Source organism: Leptopilina heterotoma, unplaced genomic scaffold, assembly GCF_015476425.1.
Source record: "Leptopilina heterotoma isolate Lh14 unplaced genomic scaffold, ASM1547642v1 Lhet_7, whole genome shotgun sequence".
In the NCBI taxonomy this organism is placed as follows: Eukaryota; Metazoa; Arthropoda; class Insecta; order Hymenoptera; family Figitidae; genus Leptopilina; species Leptopilina heterotoma.
In genome coordinates this window covers 227,658-247,087 of record NW_025111161.1, presented here as the reverse complement: position 1 = coordinate 247,087, position 19,430 = coordinate 227,658, and the positions used below count along the sequence as shown (strand labels likewise).

Genomic DNA, 19,430 nt, shown 5'->3' with positions numbered 1-19,430 from the left:
AATTAAATGGAATTTCATTAGTGACAATGTCTTTTCCAACGTTCCTTAAGGTTTGATTCTACTATCATTGCAATTATAGAGCGAAATAATGTTTTTTATTTAAACGATTTCAATGCTATTTTTAAAATTATCATCAGACAAACAAAAATTAAATATTGAAAATCAAATAATTTTAAAAGCTGTCAAAAAATTGTATTTTATTTATCCAGCGATCAATAAAGGGCCTATTATTGCCCTAGGTCAATAAAGGGTCTATTATTGCCCTAGGTCAATAAAGTGCCTATTTTTGTCCTAGACCAATAAAGTCCCTATTTTTGCCCTAGGTCAATAAAGGGCCTATTTTTTCCCTAGGGAAATATAGGGTCTATTATTGCCCTAGGGAAATAAAGGGCCTATTATTGCCCTAGGAAAATAAAGTGCCTATTTTTGCCCTAGGTGAATAATAGGCACTTTCTTGACCCAGGGCAGTAATAGGCCTTTTATTCACCTAGGGCAAAAATATGCACTTTATTGACCTAGAGCTATAATGGTCACTTTATTGACCAGCTGGGCTATTTGGAACACTTTAATATCTATGTAAATCGATGTTATGATAATTTTAATAATAAATTTATGGTTTTGTTTTAGATATTAAAAGTGTCTTATACAACTTATAATCTATTATGAACGTCTCGAAAAATTTGATATTATAGCAGGAATTCATAAGTGTAAAAAGTGAGAACTTCTAATTTATCATTGAATTTATAAAATAATAGAGACAAATATTTTATAATGTTAAATTTTTAAAAAGTCTATAAAATAAAATAATATTCCTACTCAAATGTTGCTTTGTTACTATTATTAATTTTGGTGTGAGTCCTTGTGTCTGACGTAAGCGACTGGATATTTTTTGTGCAGTTTTACGACTATATGGCTGACCATATAACAGCTTGAATCACTATAACGATCTCTCTCTCTAAATTTACTGTTACACCCCAGGTATTTTAAGGGATCCCATCAGCACGATTCATTTTTATGATCGTGTCACTGAATTTGATTCGCTTTGACATGAATTCCAATTCCCCAGTAGCTCTAATTGCGATTTGATACTTATTCGCTATTTCCAAATGTCAAACTATAAGTGCACTTTTTATAACAATGAAACTAAAAGCGACCAATTTTGTAGAAAATATTTCTGAAAGTTTTTAACATATTCTCTTGTTTTTATTTTATATCGAAAAAATAGTCACTGATACAGAAAATATTGTTAATGCTTTTATTCAATGTTTAAATGAAAGTCATTTCAATTTTTAATATTAAATTTTCGTTGCTGTTGTTACATTAAAAAATTCTTCATTTTTTAAAAAAAAATAAATAAAATTGTTCATTTTAAAAAAAAAATAAATAAAATTGTTCATTTTTAAAAAAATATAATTAAAATTCTTCATTTGTTAAAAATTATAATTAAAATTTAATTAAAATTCGTTTTTCAAAAAAAAATAATTTTTTAACAGTTATTTTTAAATTTAAAACAAAATAAAGAATTATTTTAACAAGTCGTGTGTAGAAATCGACAAGATATTTCTAACAACAACTTAAATGTAATATATGACCTTTTTATTAAATAAATTGAACATTCGAGTGTATTAATGGAACAATCCTTGTAATAAGTTTAATTCTAAATTTTTTAAAATTCAATTTTTTTCCAAATTTTCAATTATAATTCTTCAAAAAAAAAAAACGATATTTCAAAATAATTTTGAAAATTAAATAAACAAAATTCATTATAATAAAAAATTTAAGTACTTGCATAAAATTTGACAATATTTTCAATTGTTTCAATTTTTAAAAATTATTTTCAAAAATACAGTTATTTTTAAAAAATTTTAATTTCATTTTTTTAAAAAACAAATTTTTTTGGAATTTCTAAATTAAATTACTCAAAACTTCAATACTTTGTGTTAAACAAAAATTTAAATACTCATTCTTATTTATTTTTTTCACAACAATTAAAATTTGAAATAATTTTAATAAAAAACGTTTTGAAATTTAACTATTTATACAAAAATTGCAACTGTAATTTTTTCAAACTTCAATTATTTTTTAAAGAAAAAGTAATGTAAATTATAATTTTTTAAAATGAAAATTTAAATATTTTTATATATTTGCTTTCCTTCAATTTTCAAAGAATTTAAATTAAAAATCTTTTGAAATTTAATTAATTCCTAAAATTGCTGTTACCACGCTTTAAATATTTAATTTTTTCCTAAAATTTTAACAAAATTTTAGAAAATAATGTATTTTTAAAAATATAATTATTATTTATAGATAATTTTTAAAGATAAAAAAATAGAATTCTTTAAAATATAAAATTTATTGTAATAAAATTTTACAAAATTTCCAATTAATACAATTTTTTAAAATCATTTTCGTGAATTCAACCATTTTTAAAAAATTTTAATTACTATTTTTCAAAAACCTAACTTTTTTCAGAATTTCCGAATTAAATCTTTCAAATTTCAGTCATTTTTGTAAACTAAATATTTAAATACTTATTGTTCTTTAATATTTGCTTAAAATTTCGAAATACTTTCAATGTAAAACTATATGAAAAATTTTTTATGAAAATTTGAACTGCATGTCTACCAAAATTAATTAATTAAATTATTATTTACAAGTGAACTTCATTAAAATTATTTTTATCATTTTAATTCAATTATTAATTTCTAGAATTTAAAATTATTTTTATGGAAATAATTTAATTCCTTAAAAAAATTTTAATATTTATGAAAATAATTGAATTCCTGTGAAATTTTTATTATTTATGAAAATAATTGAACTTTAGACGAGAATTTTGTTTGTTTATAAAGATAATTGGAATATTTACGAGAATTTTTTTCAAATTTTGAACATAGTTGAATTTTTTTTTTTTTTTTTGAAAATAATTGAATTTCTGCAAGTATTTGTAATTTCTCCAAAATTGAATTTTTTTAGCGTTGTTAACAAAAATTTAAATTAGAAAATTTTTAAATTGCTAACTTTATTGAAAAAAGGTAGTAAGAAGTTGTTGCTGTTTGAAGTTGACTTCATCTGAGTGAATAATTAATAATAATAAAAAAATATAATAATAATAAAAATAATGATAATAAAAATAATGATAGTAAATTAATAATAATAATAATTGTACAGTATATAAATAATTTGAATTTGTTATTATTTGCTAATATGCAGAATACTTTTATAAAATAATGTTCAGAATATTTTTGATTTAATAAAAATTTACAAACAGAAAATATTCGTTTCACTGAGAGAGAAATAAACATTGTTGAGAAATTCCTGAAAAAGTTTTTAGAGAAAAACGTTGTTTTATAAAGGAAATAATCTGCTTATTACCACATTCGTTGGAATTTTGAATTTTTTTATTTGAGTTCGTATAGAAACTAAATGACGGAAAGTAACTTTCTGAATGACCGCTGTAGACACAATATCATTCATTTAAAGTGCTTGAAAATATATATATATATATATATATATATATATATATATATATATATATATATATATATATATATATATATATATATATATATATATATATATATATGAATGTGGGAGTTGCGAAAACTGGGACATATAATATACACCAAAGACCGGAAGGAGTGTTATTTTGGCATTGATCAGAAATTATAAAGAAAAAAATATGAGGAAACCTTTGTTGCAGTAAACAGAAGTATAAATTTTATTTTTTTCATAAATTCTTTCAACTATTGATTCAGAGAATATAAAGTAAATAATTTTTATTATTATCTGCAATTTTAGCATTGTGTTTTTTTAAATTCTTCGTCTTTGTTAATTACCTATAAGTAAAAATACTTTCTGATAGTTCAGCTAAATATTTTTAAAACATCACTTAACTTTATTTCGCTTTAATTTCTTTCTAAGTTTCTACGATTGTTTTCTACAAATTTCCAAGCATTAAAATTTCCATAAATGATACAGTTCATTTTTTAACAATAATATTTTTTTAAATTCCCATTTTTTTTTGCCTGTTAGGAAAGTATTTTAAAATCAATTTCAAAACGGTCAAATTTTTACAGCCACATGAATGATTCATTTGAAAAAGGAAAAGCAACGGAAGCAACGCAAGATTATTTTCAATATATTGATTGAAATTTTTGCTTTTCTTTTGTATCGAACACTAGGGTATTTAATAAATTTTTATAAAATAGAAAGTCAGTGAGAAAAATAAAAATGAGAATGAAGAAAAAACGGTTAGAACTTGTATTCTTTGACATTTTTGTAAGTTCTAATTAGTCGAGTTTTTTTATTTGTTCTTTAAATTGTTTTCTATAAATTTTGCAATGAATTTGACACTTTTATAGAAAAGTAAGAAAATTCTTTTTTTTTTCAGGGTAAAGATCTACCGGCAAAGGATCTGTCCGGTACGTCTGATCCTTATGTAAGGGTAACGTTGCTACCTAATAAAAAAGATCGTCTCGATACGAAGATGAGAAGGCGAACCTTACATCCTAAATGGAATGAGACCTTGTACTTTGAAGGTAATAAATTTCATTCAATTTTATTCAATTTCACTGTACTGTGTAATTTACAAACCTTTCAATTTAGTACTTTTCTATATTTAATCTCAATGTTGTCTTCTTATGTAAAAAAGAATATTTTTCATACGTGGGGGAATTTTTATTCAAAGAGAGATATTTTAGTACCTTTTTCGATTTTTTTTTCACTTGGAGTGAAGTGAAATCAAAACTTTGATCAAAATTTAAAAATTCAAAATGGCGGCTCCAAAATGGCGACCAACAAAAATTTTAAAGTTTTACGAATCTGTCTGAATTATAAAATCAAAAAGTTTTTAAATAAAGTTATAAAAAATTTTCAATAATAAAAATTAATTGAACTTTTCCAGGTTTCACAATCCAAAAATTGCAAAATAGAGTTTTACATCTACACGTTTTCGATTACGATCGATTTTCACGGGATGACTCTATAGGGGAAGTGTTTATGCCGCTATGTCAGGTAATTTCAAATTATTGACTGATGACTAAACAAGCCTTATTACTTTATAAATGCGATTTTACTACAAAATGCCTCAATTTAATTTCCGATTTAATGGAAATGAAAAAATTAAATCTTAATTTTTTTTTAAATTATTGATATTTAAATATTAAGCTATTTTTTTCATTTGACATTTATATTTTCGCATTTTCGGTTTAATGAGAAACTATTAATAAAATGTGAGAATGAGTATAATCAATAAAAAAAATAAATAAATAAAAATGAGAATCTGAATGAAGTTGATGCTTGGATGCATTTATCGTTATTCAGCCTTCCTTTTCACCCTGATCTGGGATAATTCCTGCCAGTGGCGTTACGACACACATACATTCATTTCCCAAGGGTAAATCACATTGTACATCTCTGGCTTGAATTCCATTAATAGATTCCATAACCGGAAATGTAAAAAAGACTTCTGCTGCTGGTTACGTGAGAAAATCACACGTGTCCATTGCGATTTCTAAATTTGTATTAATTTTCATTCAAAACGCAGTTTTTTGTAAGAAATTTTTTTCAATATTTTAAACCTCTAATAAAAACTAATTTAACATTTTTCATTGAAAAAATAGGTTTTTTGAAGAAGTACGTTACTAAAATAAAATAAAGGTCATTCTAAATTTTTATTTCGAAAAAAATTAATATTTTCTAGGAATATATTGAAATTTTACCAAATTCGTTTTATTACAATAATTGGAAAATGACAATTGATCTTAATATACATATAATTTTGACTTGGAACTGTGAATTGTGTCTAGGTCGACCTTTCAGAGAAACCGACGTTCTGGAGAGCCCTCAAACCGCCGGCAAAGGATAAATGTGGCGAAATTCAGATCGCTCTTTGCTATCACCCTTCTAATTCTCTACTCACCATACAGCTCATTAAAGCAAGAAACCTCAAAGCGAAAGATATCAATGGAAAATCAGGTAAAATAGATTCTAATTAACAAAAAAATACGCCCCATAAATAAAGAAATTCTGAGCAAAGAGAAAATTCTATTTGATCATTCAATAAAGGTTTAATAAAGGTTTAAACTAGGAATATTTATAGGTAAAATATTAAAATAGACTACGGAAAAAAACTTTGACTTTTTCCCTGACCCTAGAAAATATTCTGATTCACTCTAAAAATTATTAGATATTCAAAAAAATGTTTTATTACATTAAAATTTAATCATTTTTTTTTCATTGGAATTAAGATGTTAAAAAATTTCAAATTCAAACCTTTTTGAAATTAAACAATTTTAAAAAAATTGTTACAAAACATAAAGAAATGGATTACTCCGAGTCTTCGACTCGGAGTGATCCATTTCTTTATGTTTTATAATAATTAAAGATGACAGACTGACAAAATCATTAATTTAATATTATAAGAATATTGTTACTGTAATTTCTTCAAAATTATTTTTATCATTTCAATTTAATTAACATTTTCTAGAATTTTTAACTAAAATTCTACTTTAAATCAATAACATCAATTATTATTCAATTAAACTTTTTCAAAAAAAATAATTCTATAAAATTGTTAGTTAAAAGTACGAAAAACAATAATTTAATTCTACGAAAATCAATTATTTAAATACAAAAATAAATAATATTGAATGTTTCTTAATATATAATTTTTACGAAGAATTGTATTAACAACTTTTGAAAATATTTAATTTTTTTTAAGGAATTTAATTAAAATTTTAATGAAATTTATTATATTAAAGAATTTTATAACATTTTTTAAAAATAATTGAAAACTTTTTGAAGAATTGTATTAAATATTTTAAAAATAACTGAATTCCTGAGAAGAATTTAAATAATAATTTTTGAAAACAATTGAATTCATGAGAAGAATTTTATTAAAATTTTTGAAAATAATTGACACCTTGAGAAGGATTTTAAAAAAAATTTTGACAATAATTTAATTCTTGAGAAGAATTTCCCAATCTATTTATAAAGATAATTTAATTCTTGATGAGAATTTTTAAAAAATTGTGAAAATAATTTAATTTTTGCGAAGTATTTTATTACTGCAAACATTTTTTAAAAATAACACAGGACCACAAAAGTTTTTTTAAAGAAAGTATTGACCGGACCATGTTTTTTATATGTTTTTTGGATCCAATATGGCTGACGTATTTTTAAAAAATTTATTAGATTTATTCGAAATTTGTTACCTGGGGGTTTATGGGGTCGCTGAATACGAATTTCACCTTAGTTTTAAAAAATCCAAAATGGCGGATCCAATATGGCTGACGAATTATTAAAAAATTTATTAGTTTTTGAATTTTTGAAAACTAAGGTGAAATTCGTATTCAGCGACCCCGAAAACCCCCCGAGTATAACGTTTCAGGTAAATCCAATAATTTTTTTAAAAATTGATCAGCCATATTGGATCCGCCATTTTGAATTTTTGAAAACTAAGGTGAAATTCGTATTTAGCAACCCCAAAAACCCCCGAGTAACGAGATTCAGGCGAATTGGGTGAATTTTAAAAAAATCGACGCCATATTGGATCCGCCATCTTAAATTTTGAATATTTACGAGTTTCTTTGATTGTTTAACATTATATAATATTTTTTTAGTGTTTAAAGTTGTTTTTTAATAGAATCTTCTGTTAATTTTTATTTAAATCTTGTTTACAGTAAGTTTTTTTCGAATTTTATTAATTTGTGAAGAAACTTGACGTGATGGCGGAAAACTGAGTTCGGATTCGAATTTAGTGACCCAAAAAACATATAATAAACATAGTCCGATCAATACTTTCTTTAAAAAAATTTTGTGGCCCTGTGTAATTAATTTTCTACGACGAATTAAATGTTATTTATGAAAATATTTGTATTATTGCAACGAATTTTATTGTTTTATTGAATAATTGAATGTTTCTTAAAATTTAATTTTAACGAAGAATTGTATGAACAACTTTTGAAAATAATATTTAATTTCTTTTAAGGAATTTAATAAAAATTTTAATGAAATTTATTATATTAAAGAATTTTATAACAATTTTTGAAAATAATTGAAAACTTTTTGACAATAATTTAATTCTTGAGAATTGAATTGAATTCTTGTGATGAATATTGATATTTATCAAAATAATTGAATTTTGAAAAAAATTTTTATTAAAATTCCTTAGAATAATTAATTTTATCGGAAGAATTTATGCGATTTTGTTATTTATCAAGCTTATTGAATTCTTTTGCAAAATTACTTAAAAATTTTTGAAAATAATTGATTTTCTGCGACGAATTAAATGTTATTTATGAAAATATTTCAATTATTACAACAAATTTTATTATTTTATTGAATAATTGAATGTTTCTTAAAATTGAATTCATTTCTCAAGTTTTAATAAAATTTTTATAAATAATTGCATTTTTCAAGGAATTTATTTAAAATTTTACTAAAAATATTTGAAATTCTGCAATGAAAATAATTGAATTCGCAAATGAAATTTTATTATTTATGAAAATAATTGAATCTTTTCGTAGAATTGTATTAGCAAGTTTTTTCTATAATTAAATCTGTTGATAAATTTGATGAAAATAGTAAATATTTAAAAACATTGAATTGCGAAAAACGTTTAAAAATAATTGAAATGTTGTGAAGAATTTTATTCAAATTTTTGAAAATAATTGAATTTTTGGCGAAAAATTTAGCTATTTATTTAAAAATAATTGTATTCTTGACGAGATATTCATTAAAATTTCTAAAAATAATTAAATTCCTGCAAAGTATTTTTTAAAATTTTGTTTAAATAATTGAAATTTTGCCAAGAATTTAATTAAAATTTTTGACAATAATTGAATTCTTGAGAAGAATTTGAATATTTATCAAAATAAGTGAATTTAGAAAAGAATTTCATTAAAAATCCTTAAAATAATTGATTTTATGGGGAGAATTTTATTGGTTATCAAGATAATTGAATTCTTTTGCAGAATTACTTAAAAATTGTTATTTACAAGCCAACCAAAGTCGTGTAGGTCTAGAGTATTTAAAATTATGTCAAAAGTTTCCATGTACTTCAATTTACATCTGAAAAGAAACTTGTGACTTATTTCTAAAGTATTTTAATTGAATAATTTTCAGATCCATATGTAAAAGTGTGGCTGTATGTTGCCGAAAAGAAAATCGAGAAGAAGAAAACGCCAATATTTAAGTGCACATTGAATCCTGTATTCAACGAGACGTTTAACTTTGATCTCACATGGGACAAATTTAGGGATTGTTATCTAGATGTTATGGTTATGGATTTTGACAACATCGGCCGGAACGAACTCATAGGCCACATAATATTAGGAGGTAGGTTTATATTTTATAAACACAACATTTAATTTATATAATAATTAATTCATATTCGAACAAAAGTCTCTTGCGAATTTCCGACATGACACAAATATTAATACGCAAATAAATTGGTATCTAATTTTTAATTACAAATACAGAAAATAGTGAATAATTTTTAACTATCAGTTTTCTATGAATCAATATAGAATATTTTTTTCTCTGAAATATTTATCATTTTGATATTTTCTTCTTTAGAATTTATGGAAAAATATTTTTGCAAAAAACTTTTAACTTGAATTATAAAGCAGGGGAATAAATTGATTTTTGAGAAAACTGTTTTTCTTTATGAATAGTGCTTTTATGGTTGAAAATTTGAAATTGACAAGGCTAATTTTTTTTCTTTTTTTTTACTTGCTGGGAGATCAAATTTAATTGCGTTAAAGTTACGATGTAATTACTTGTTATAAAGGATTCCATTATAATAATTAACACCGCTACAAGAATGAACTTGTTCTACCAAATAGTCGATAATAATGGTATTTCCTAGGCACGAGGCTTTTTGGTATGCACATGCATACTGGAAATACTGGACAGTATTCGAGACAAGTAACACAATTGTGGTTTTCAATGCGGACACGTAGATCGAATGTACTAAAGTTTTCTCAGTAATTATGATATTATTTTAATTATATAGGAAAAAAAGTAAACTAAAATATGAAATAATAAATTAAAATTTTAGTGTTATTGAACAAAAAAATGTCGTAATGTAACATATTAAAATATTAATGAAACATTTCTGTTTTTTCCTCTTTAATTAACTGTTATGTTTGAAAGCTGTAAATACTTTTTAATATTTAAAGAGTTTTTACAAAAATCGCAAAAATAATCCGCGTGCGATAATAAAGCTTTTATTTTGTCTAAAATTACTTATGATGTGTCTGCTTATTATCCCATAAAACTTTCAAAATTTTAAAATAATCCTCATAATTAAAAAGAATTATTTTCTTTTACTAAATAAAATTTAATTATTTATTTAATTATAAATAATTTATTTAATTATTTATTTCACTAAATAAAATAAAATGTTCTTATTCAGCAATTTTTGTTGTAGGTAAAAACGGAAGTGGTGTATCCGAGACGAAGCATTGGCAGGAAATGATTACGAAACCAAAGCAAACCGTCACATTGTGGCATCGTCTGAAACCGGAATAAACTAAAAACTTCCACTTCGAGTTTTACTTTCTTTCCATGTTCTCGACTCGAATTCTAATACGAACTATCGACATGAGAATCATATACTCGCTCTCCAGAGTGTCATCCATCAAAAAAAAGAATCCAGCAAGTTTCTGCTTTGAAGAAAAAAAAAAAAAAAAAGTCAGAGGTGGATAATGGATGCATGATAATGAAGACAAAAATGGAAGAAGCGAGAAAAATAAGAAACGAAAGAAATAAGAGAGAGTAATGAGGAAAAAAGAATGAAGAATAGAAAAAAAAAGGTTTATTGAAAACAAAAGAAGAAAAGCGGGCAACGATCTCTGAAACAATGGTGGAGAGAAAAATAAAATCGCGCACTGTTCATTCTTTCGAATAATCTCATTCATCGTTTTTCAGTCGTCATATATACAATGCAAGAAGTCAACTGCTGACTTACTAAAAAATTCACAAAAAGAAAAAACCCAGTGCCAGACGTTATAAAAATCAACCATCAGAATCTCTTAATTTTTCGCGAAGAGAAATATTCTGCGCCCTGACAGCAGTCAATAAAAATCCCTTTTTGAAAAAGAAAAAAAAAATTATTCAATTTTGTTAAGACTCAATTCTAAAAAAAAATTGGAATATTTCTCTCCGCGAGAATTAAATCAGCATCGTAACTAATTAAGCAATTGACTAATTTTTTAGCTCTGTAATAAATGGAGAAGTCTTGTAATTATAGAAAGTATTAAGGGACATATATATATATTAATTGTGAGGCGATAGAAGCTTTTGCGACTGGTACCACACTGACAGCATCGACCGTTATTTTCTACGGACGATAGAAGTCTAGTATTACTAAAAAAAAATAATAATTACTCTATAGAAATCATCCCCATTATTATAAATCTCGAAATCTAAAATATTCCAAAGGACAAAAAAAACTCGATATCATTTTTGAATTTATACTAGTTGAGACGACACACGTGTGCAAATTTAGATCATATAACTCGAAGGATTCTTGTTTACCTGAAAATGATGTTTTGAAACTAATACAACTTTAGTTTGCAAGAAACATTAGTTCATTGTTAATTCACCTAGTTTCTTCAAAAGTAAAAAGTTTCATTGTGTGATAAATTTCATAGTCATTTTCGTTTCCTTTATATATTCTCAGCTTGCAGACAACTTTTTGTTAAATATTCTTGAAAATTTTATCTTTTAATGAAAGCATGGGACTTTATTTTTTATTTTCTGGAAATTCTAACAAAAACTATTTAATGTTTTATTTTGCAAGATTTGAAAATTATGTTGATAAATCAAAATTAATTCTTCTTGACTTTGAATTTTTTGAAATCATAAAATCTATTTTTAATTATTATAAGATACCACACTATATCTCTTCAAATTAAAAAAAATCCGTTTAATCATTTTTAGAAATAATATTGAAAATTCTCAGGTAATGACTAAAGAAAATATTTTGTACGAGGAACAAAATGTTTTGTTGACAATTGCGTACAATACAGTTAAACACTTTACAAGAAGTATTAATTACTAATATTATTATTAATATTATCACAATTATTATTATTATTATTATTATTATTATTATTATTATTATTATTATTATTATTATTATTATTTATTTATTTAAAAAAATATATTATTTATTAAAAAAAAATATTATTTATAACTTATAAATTTATTTACAGAGTACTTAAATTTGTCTTTAATTGTAATTATTGCACACATTTAATCAGTTTTTGAAACATATATCAATAATACTAAAACATTCTGTTCAAGCAACAAAAGAAACGTTTGATACAAAAATATACAAAAGTATTAAAAATCGTAGACTTTTTTTTCTTCTTTTAATAATAAGACTTGAAAGAATTCGAAAAAAATTATTTTATATATTTTAAATTTCTAGAAATAAATCTGAGAATTTTTAATGCCGCGTATTTTAAAATTACGCACACTTTTTTTTAAGAGTACTCTTTTTTAAAAAGAGTCAAGATTTTTTTTTTGTTTTAGCACTGATTTTATTTTTAATCTTAGTTGCAATAACTTTATTTGAAAATCATTTTTATATGAAGAAAAATTTCTAAAAATTAGTCATAAAAAATATAATTTTTCAAGGTTCAAAAATGCAAATGATTGTCTCATTAGGAAAAAAAAAGCAAACTGAACTAGTGAAGCTTCAAAAATTGATATCTTCAATTTACTCTTATCTTTTCTTGTTAGCCTACATAAAGTGAAGAAAAAAGAAAATAATATCCTAATTTTTTGGATAAATTTTTTGATCGCCAGGTGTAAAAAATCACGTTCGAATTTCCAACTGTCGTGAGTTGCAAAGAAAACGTGTGTGTGACACATAAAGGGAAATAAAAGCGACGGGAATTTTTATTGAAAGTCGCTGATCGTCAAATCAGAGGGCTTTTAATTTATAAAAAAGAAAAAACAAGAAAAGCTAATATAAAAAAGCTCAAATTTAATTGAAAAAAAAATCCAATATTTACAATAAATTTTAATAGCTAAAAAGAATTTAAATAGCTAAAAAAATTTCAATAATTATTTAAGATTAAAAAAAAACAAATTTCAATATTGTAATAAATGTAAATAATAAAAAACAATTTAAATAGTTGCAGAAAATTCGAATAGCTACCAGAAAAAAAATAAAAATGTTAAAAAGCAAGAGTAACTGAAAAGAAGGATTTTTTAAAAATAGAAAAATTGAATTTTGAAAGCCTTCAGATATAAACGATCATCAAAACTGTTCTGATACGAAATAATGATTATTTATTAGCAAAAAGAAAAGAAAATGATGAAAAAGTAAAGATATTTTTGACGGAACTTTTGTATTTGATGAACCAAAGAAAAAAAAGTGAATAAAACAAAAAAAAAAAAAATACAAACAAAATGCGAGAAATTTTTTCAAAAAATTTCAAGTAATCAATTGTGATCGGTGTACCTTATTAATACATTAAAATTAAATTTTTAATTATTTTAATTATTATTATGATTATTATTATAATTATATACTGGTAGTCTGCTGTTGTTAACAATAAAATTAGCGCATCCGGGGGGAAGTAACTCTCGGAAAATAATATCGTTTCTTCGCTTCTGCGAGTGACTGAAGACTTAACTTATGTAAAGAGAAACGAATTGCTAATTTTCAACTTACGAAAATATTTAAAAAAATTAATTATATATTTTTAGTGTATTATAAATTGACTGTGGAACTTATTTTATTTTAGAAAAAAAGATTTTTTTTAAACATTAAACATTATTAACATTTAACATTTAACATTGACTGCAAAACTTATTTTATTTTAGAAAAAAGATTTTTTTAAACATTTAACATTTAAAATTTAACATTTAACATTATTAACATTTAACATTGATTGTAGAACTTATTTTATTTTAGAAAAAGAAATTTTTTTTAAACATTTAACATTTAACTTTTAACATTTAACATTTAACATTTAACATTTAACATTTAACATTGACTGCAAAACTTATTTTATTTTAGAAAAAAAATTTTTTATAAACATTTAACATTATTAGCATTTAACATTTAACACTGACTGTAGAAATTATTTTATTTTAGAAAAAAAGATTTTTTTTAAACATTTAACATTTAAGAATTAACATTTAACATTTAACATTTAACATTTAACATTAACTGTAGAACTTATTTTATTAAAAAAAATTTTATTAAAATATTTAACATTATTAACTTTTAACATTCATTGTAGAACTCATTTTATTTTAGAAACAATTTTTTTTTAAATATTTAACATTTAACATTGACTGTAAAAATTGTTATTTTAGAAAAAAAGATTTTTTTAAATCATTTAACATTATTAGCATTTAACATTTAACATTTAACGTTTAACATTGATTGTAGAACTTATTTTATTTTAGAAAAATTTTTTTTTCTTAAACATTTAATATTATTAGCATTTAACATTATTGTCGAGTGGAGTGCTTTCATTTTAATTTGGTTACACTTCGAATTTGTCTTCCACTTTAATTTTGACTTTGCCACTAGTTTTCAGCGAAAAAAAATTGTACAATTAGTCAAAGTCAAAATCAAAGTCAAAATTAAATTTTAAAACAAAGGCAAAGTCAAAATGAAATCGCACTTCTTGATAAAAAAAAGAAAATATCGAATAAACATTTTTTTAAAATTGTAAAAAACTTTTTTTAATAAATAAAATAATTTTTCTATTTTGAAGAAAGAGCAATTCGTTTCTACTTTAAACCATTAAAAAATTAAATTGGATAAATTGTTAAAAAAAAAATTGATTCCCTTAGCATATTATCCCATCACGTTGCGATAGAAGTCATCATCTAATTAAAAGAAAAAGCTTTAATAAAAAGCGTCTGGCATTCAGATAAAATTTAACAAACTTGGCAATACTTGTCGTTCTCGACACTATTTATTTTTATCACAAGCGTGCGTATTTTTATTATTAAGTGTTATCGTTGAATAAAATGAAAAAAAAAGTTGCAAAAAACCTTCTTATATTAACTGCAGCAGAGTCCTACTGTGTACCGTATTGCTAAACCAAAAAAAAAAGGGGAAATGTACTGTAGCATTTAGAGTGTAAATTAATTATAGTCTACGATATAAAAAAAATACGAGTAAATGGTTATATATGAGCATATATATGAAAAATACATATATATGTGATATAATGATAATATTGCGTAGCACTAAAAAAAATTAGATAATGTTTGTATGTTGTAGCCTGTAAATACACCGTTTGCACCCGATTTGTTTGACGTGCGTTGAGGATTCAAACTCTTTCATAAAAAAAAAAATCATTTAACGAGCTTGGTGTATTCTTTGGCCATTCAAAAACCAAAAAACAAAAAAAAACGAGGTTCCATTGTATAATAATATTTTATTGCGCACATTTATCGTACAAATTGTATACATCTGCCAGTTACTTACTTCGCAGGACGATCTGTTAATAATTTTAAATATTTATCCCTCGATGAGAAAAAAAAATCTATGTCGTCGTTAAAGTAATTAGAGAATATAATCAAGTTTCCATTGGAGAAAAATATACTTTTATCTATTATATATATATATGGTTCGTAATGTACTTTTTGTTCTGGATTTCAAAATTTACATTTTATTAAAATTTTAATGTAGATAATTAGATATATATTCGCTGATGAGAAAAAAATTTGTTGTCTTTGCCGCAAAGTATTTTATTGTCGTATTTTTTCAAATAAAACCATCTTTACTGAAATAAAAAAATTTATCAAATCCTTCTTTTTAATTAAATTTTGCTTTCGGCAACAAAAATAACCACATCGGAGTGGTTTAGAAGAAAATTTTGAAAAAAAATGGGAGTGAAAACCTCAAAATCAAAAAATTTAGTATATTTTTGATTTTGGAGTGGTTTCTAATTTTTAAGCCTCGGATATTACTTTTTTGACTTTTTTCAAAAATTGCGATTTTTTCAACTAATCTTCCAAATTTTTAACACAAAAGAAAAAACCACATTTTTGGTATAAAATTTTTAACACTTTAGAGAAAAAAAACATGTTTCTACATTTTTTTTTTATAAAAATAAATGCCAGGCGATTTTAGGACCCGGGATCGTGTTCAGAGGACAAAAATTCATTAAAAACCACTACCATATCAATTTTAACAAAAAAGAAAATTTTCAGGGTCTTTACCCCCACTTTTTTCAAAATTGAAAATTTTGGGACAAATCGTGTTTAGCAGACAAAGATACATTATAAAGCATTCCGATATCAATGAATTGAAAAAAAATCGATTTTAACAAGTCTGTGTTATTGAAGTAAAGAAATATTTTGTGGATAAAAAATTTTTTACGCATTTTTTTTTCAAACTTTTATTGTGAAAAATATTTTACTACGACATATAATTGTTACGAGGTTAATTAAATTTCTCGGCGTATTCTAAAAAAAATATTTGGTTATTTTAATTATATTTTATATATTGAGAGGTCAAAACTAAAAGGTTTTGACTTTTTAGTTATTTTGACCAAAAATTCAAGCCTCAGAAAAAATAATTTTTCATGAAAAAATGTTCTCTTCTGTATATATGAGAATATTTTGAAGATATTTTATTATATTATAAGATATTTTATTAAATAAAAATTATAAAGAAAATAAAAAAAAATTCAAAATTTTAGGCAGAAAATTTTTTCTTGTCAGAGTAAAATATTTTTTACAAAATTCGGATATAATTCTCAAATTTTTAATGAGAAATATTGGTCAAAATTTTGGTTTTAATTATTATTATTGTTCGTAACAAAAGCCAAATACCGCTTTTCTAATTTTGAAGCAAATGTAAATAATAAATAAAAAACTGCACTATTTTCAAAAGTTTGATTTTCCTCTTTCTGTATTTTTATTCGATTTTAAATATTTTATTTTTCTTCTAATTTCCTTATTTTTATCGTTTTGCTATCTTTTCTATTCTATTTTTCAAGTTTTTTGTATTCTTCAATTTAATGCTTTTTTTTCTTGCGAGTTTTTTAAATTTGTACATACTGTACGATACAAGTTGATTTTTTCTAAATGATACAAAATTCAACTTTATTCCATAATTTTAATTTAAAATTTTGAGTTAACTTTTATTTTCATTATGGAGTAAATCTCTGATCTTTATAATTTATATTTTTATAAAAAAAATATGTTTTACAATTGTTGGAAAACTAAATTCTTGTTTTTTCTTCAGCGTTTCCAAATAGTTATCAGATGTTTTTTACAAAAAAAAAAAAAGAAAAACTTTAACGATCGTCGAAGAAATTGGGAAACACAAGCTGCTTGAGTACCTAGCATACGATTAATTTATAAAAATTGTGATGTATGTCAAGTGTGGCAAAAGTTTTGACGAGAAGCGAATTTAGATTAGCGAGAAAACGGCGAACTTCTAATGAAGAAAAAAAAATGTTCGATGTTATACTTTTTGCGCTTTCTTACATTGCGCAGTAAGAAAATACCTTCATTTGAAAAGCCAAAGTGAAACTTCAAGTATCGTGGAATATATGATTTTTGTTTGGCAAAAAACTATTTAATTGCAAATGAAGGTCATTAATCCAGGAAAGAGTGAAAGTCTCGTTTGTGATCTGCCTTCTGTAATATTATTGATATAGTAATGCCAAAAAACAAATATTAAGATTACATTGTCAAGCGAAAGGGAAATCCAATTTTAGATTTTGGATTTCAAAGTATTCAAAATATATCGCAAAGCTTGTGAAAGCAGTATGAAGATTCTCTCTCCTCTAAATATAGAATTTTAAGGATCAAGAAAAATCTTAAGAAAGAAAGAATCTGTCGCATATATACAAATTCAGGATACATTTTCAATTATTCACAAATATACACTTACACAGTAAAACGTGAAGTGTTAAAATAGCATCAGAATGGATTAAAATAATCTGCAATAGTTTCATCCCTCTAGGATTAAATTAACACCAGAAAGGATTAAAATAATCTATTTTGGTGTTATTTTTAACTATGAATCAAATTTTACTTTAAATAAAACACCAAAGTCAACGATTTGGAAAAATTCAACGGATTTAGCTTCTCCAGGAAGAATAGTAAGTTAGTAAGTTAGTTACTAACTTACTAACTAACTTAGTAACATAGTTACTAAATTCAATTGTGTTCCAAAATTTTTAAAAATTCTCGTCAAAATTTCAATTCTCTTTATAAATAATAAAAATCTCCTCTAATATTCAATTATATTACAAAATTTTAATTAAATTCTTGTCAAAATTTCAATTATTTTCAAAAGTTTTCTAAAATTCAATGATTTTCAATATCTACTATTTCAATAAAATTTTCCAAAATAATTCCATTATTAAAAAAAAATTTGAATAAAATTCTATGCAAACATTCAGTTATTTTCATAAATAATAAAAATTTTTACAGGAATTCAATTATTTGCAAATTTTTTTATAAATTTCTTCGCAATAATTCAATTATTTTCATAAATAATAACATTTTTACAGGGATTCAATTATTTTTATAAATAATGAAATTCTTTTAGGAATTCAATTATTTTCATAAATAATAAAACTCATTGCAGAATTTCAATAATTTTTAATGCAATTTTAATCGAATTTCTCGAAAAATGTAATTATTCTTAAAAATTTTATTAAAATTCGTCCAAAGAATTTAATGATTTAAAAAATTTGTTGATAACATTTTTTATGAGAATTTAAGTTCAAAAAAAATTAAATTCTTGTCAAAATTTTAATTATTTTCAAAAGTTTTCTAAAATTCAATGATTTTCAATATCTACTATTTCAATAAAATTTTCCAAAAGAATTTCATTATTAAAAAAAATATGAATAAAATTCTACGCAAACATTCAATTATTTTCATAAATAATAAAAATTTTTACAGGAATTCAATTATTTACAAATTTTTTTATAAATTTCTTCGCAATAATTCAATTATTTTCATAAAAAATAATATTTTTACAGGGATTCAATTATTATTATAAATAATAAAATTCTTTTAGGAATTCAATTCTTTTCAAAACAATTAGAATAAAATTCCTCGAAAGAATTTAAATTTTTAAATATTAACATAAAATTCATTTATTTCCTAAAATTTTAATAAATTCTTCGGAACAATTTAATTATTTTTATAAATAGTAAAATTCTCGGGAAGAATTCAATTATTTTCAATACAATTTTAATAAAATTCTTCTTTATAAAATCCAATTGCTTTCAAAATTTTGAATTAAAATTATTAAATAAACTCTATTAGTTTAAAAAATATTTAAAGAAATTGTTCAAAAGAGTTTAATTAGGATGTTTAAAAATTTTAATAAAATTCTTCGCGAGAATTTAGTTATTTTTCTAAATAATAAAATTCTTTTTTGAAATTCTATTATTATCAATTTTTTGATA

General features: G+C 23.0%; 1 protein-coding gene across 10 annotated transcripts in view; it reads left to right on the top strand.

Annotated features, from left to right (window-relative positions):
• The window catches only part of LOC122510525 (synaptotagmin-7), a 405,459-nt gene extending 393,664 nt beyond the window's left edge, over positions 1 to 11,795 (top strand). For 4 of the 10 annotated variants that reach the window (XM_043625251.1, XM_043625250.1, XM_043625252.1 and 1 more), the window contains 5 exons: positions 4,391 to 4,538; positions 4,904 to 5,013; positions 5,808 to 5,976; positions 9,127 to 9,339; positions 10,436 to 11,794. In XM_043625251.1, the coding sequence (XP_043481186.1) occupies positions 4,391 to 4,538; positions 4,904 to 5,013; positions 5,808 to 5,976; positions 9,127 to 9,339; positions 10,436 to 10,536 (741 nt within the window). In that variant the 3' untranslated portion in view covers positions 10,537 to 11,794. Of the gene's footprint in view, positions 1 to 4,390; positions 4,539 to 4,903; positions 5,014 to 5,807; positions 5,977 to 9,126; positions 9,340 to 10,435 lie in introns of all 10 variants that reach the window. The other 6 variants (XM_043625254.1, XM_043625257.1, XM_043625255.1 and 3 more) reach the window with 3 other exon arrangements.
• Positions 11,796 to 19,430: the final 7,635 nt, after the last annotated feature.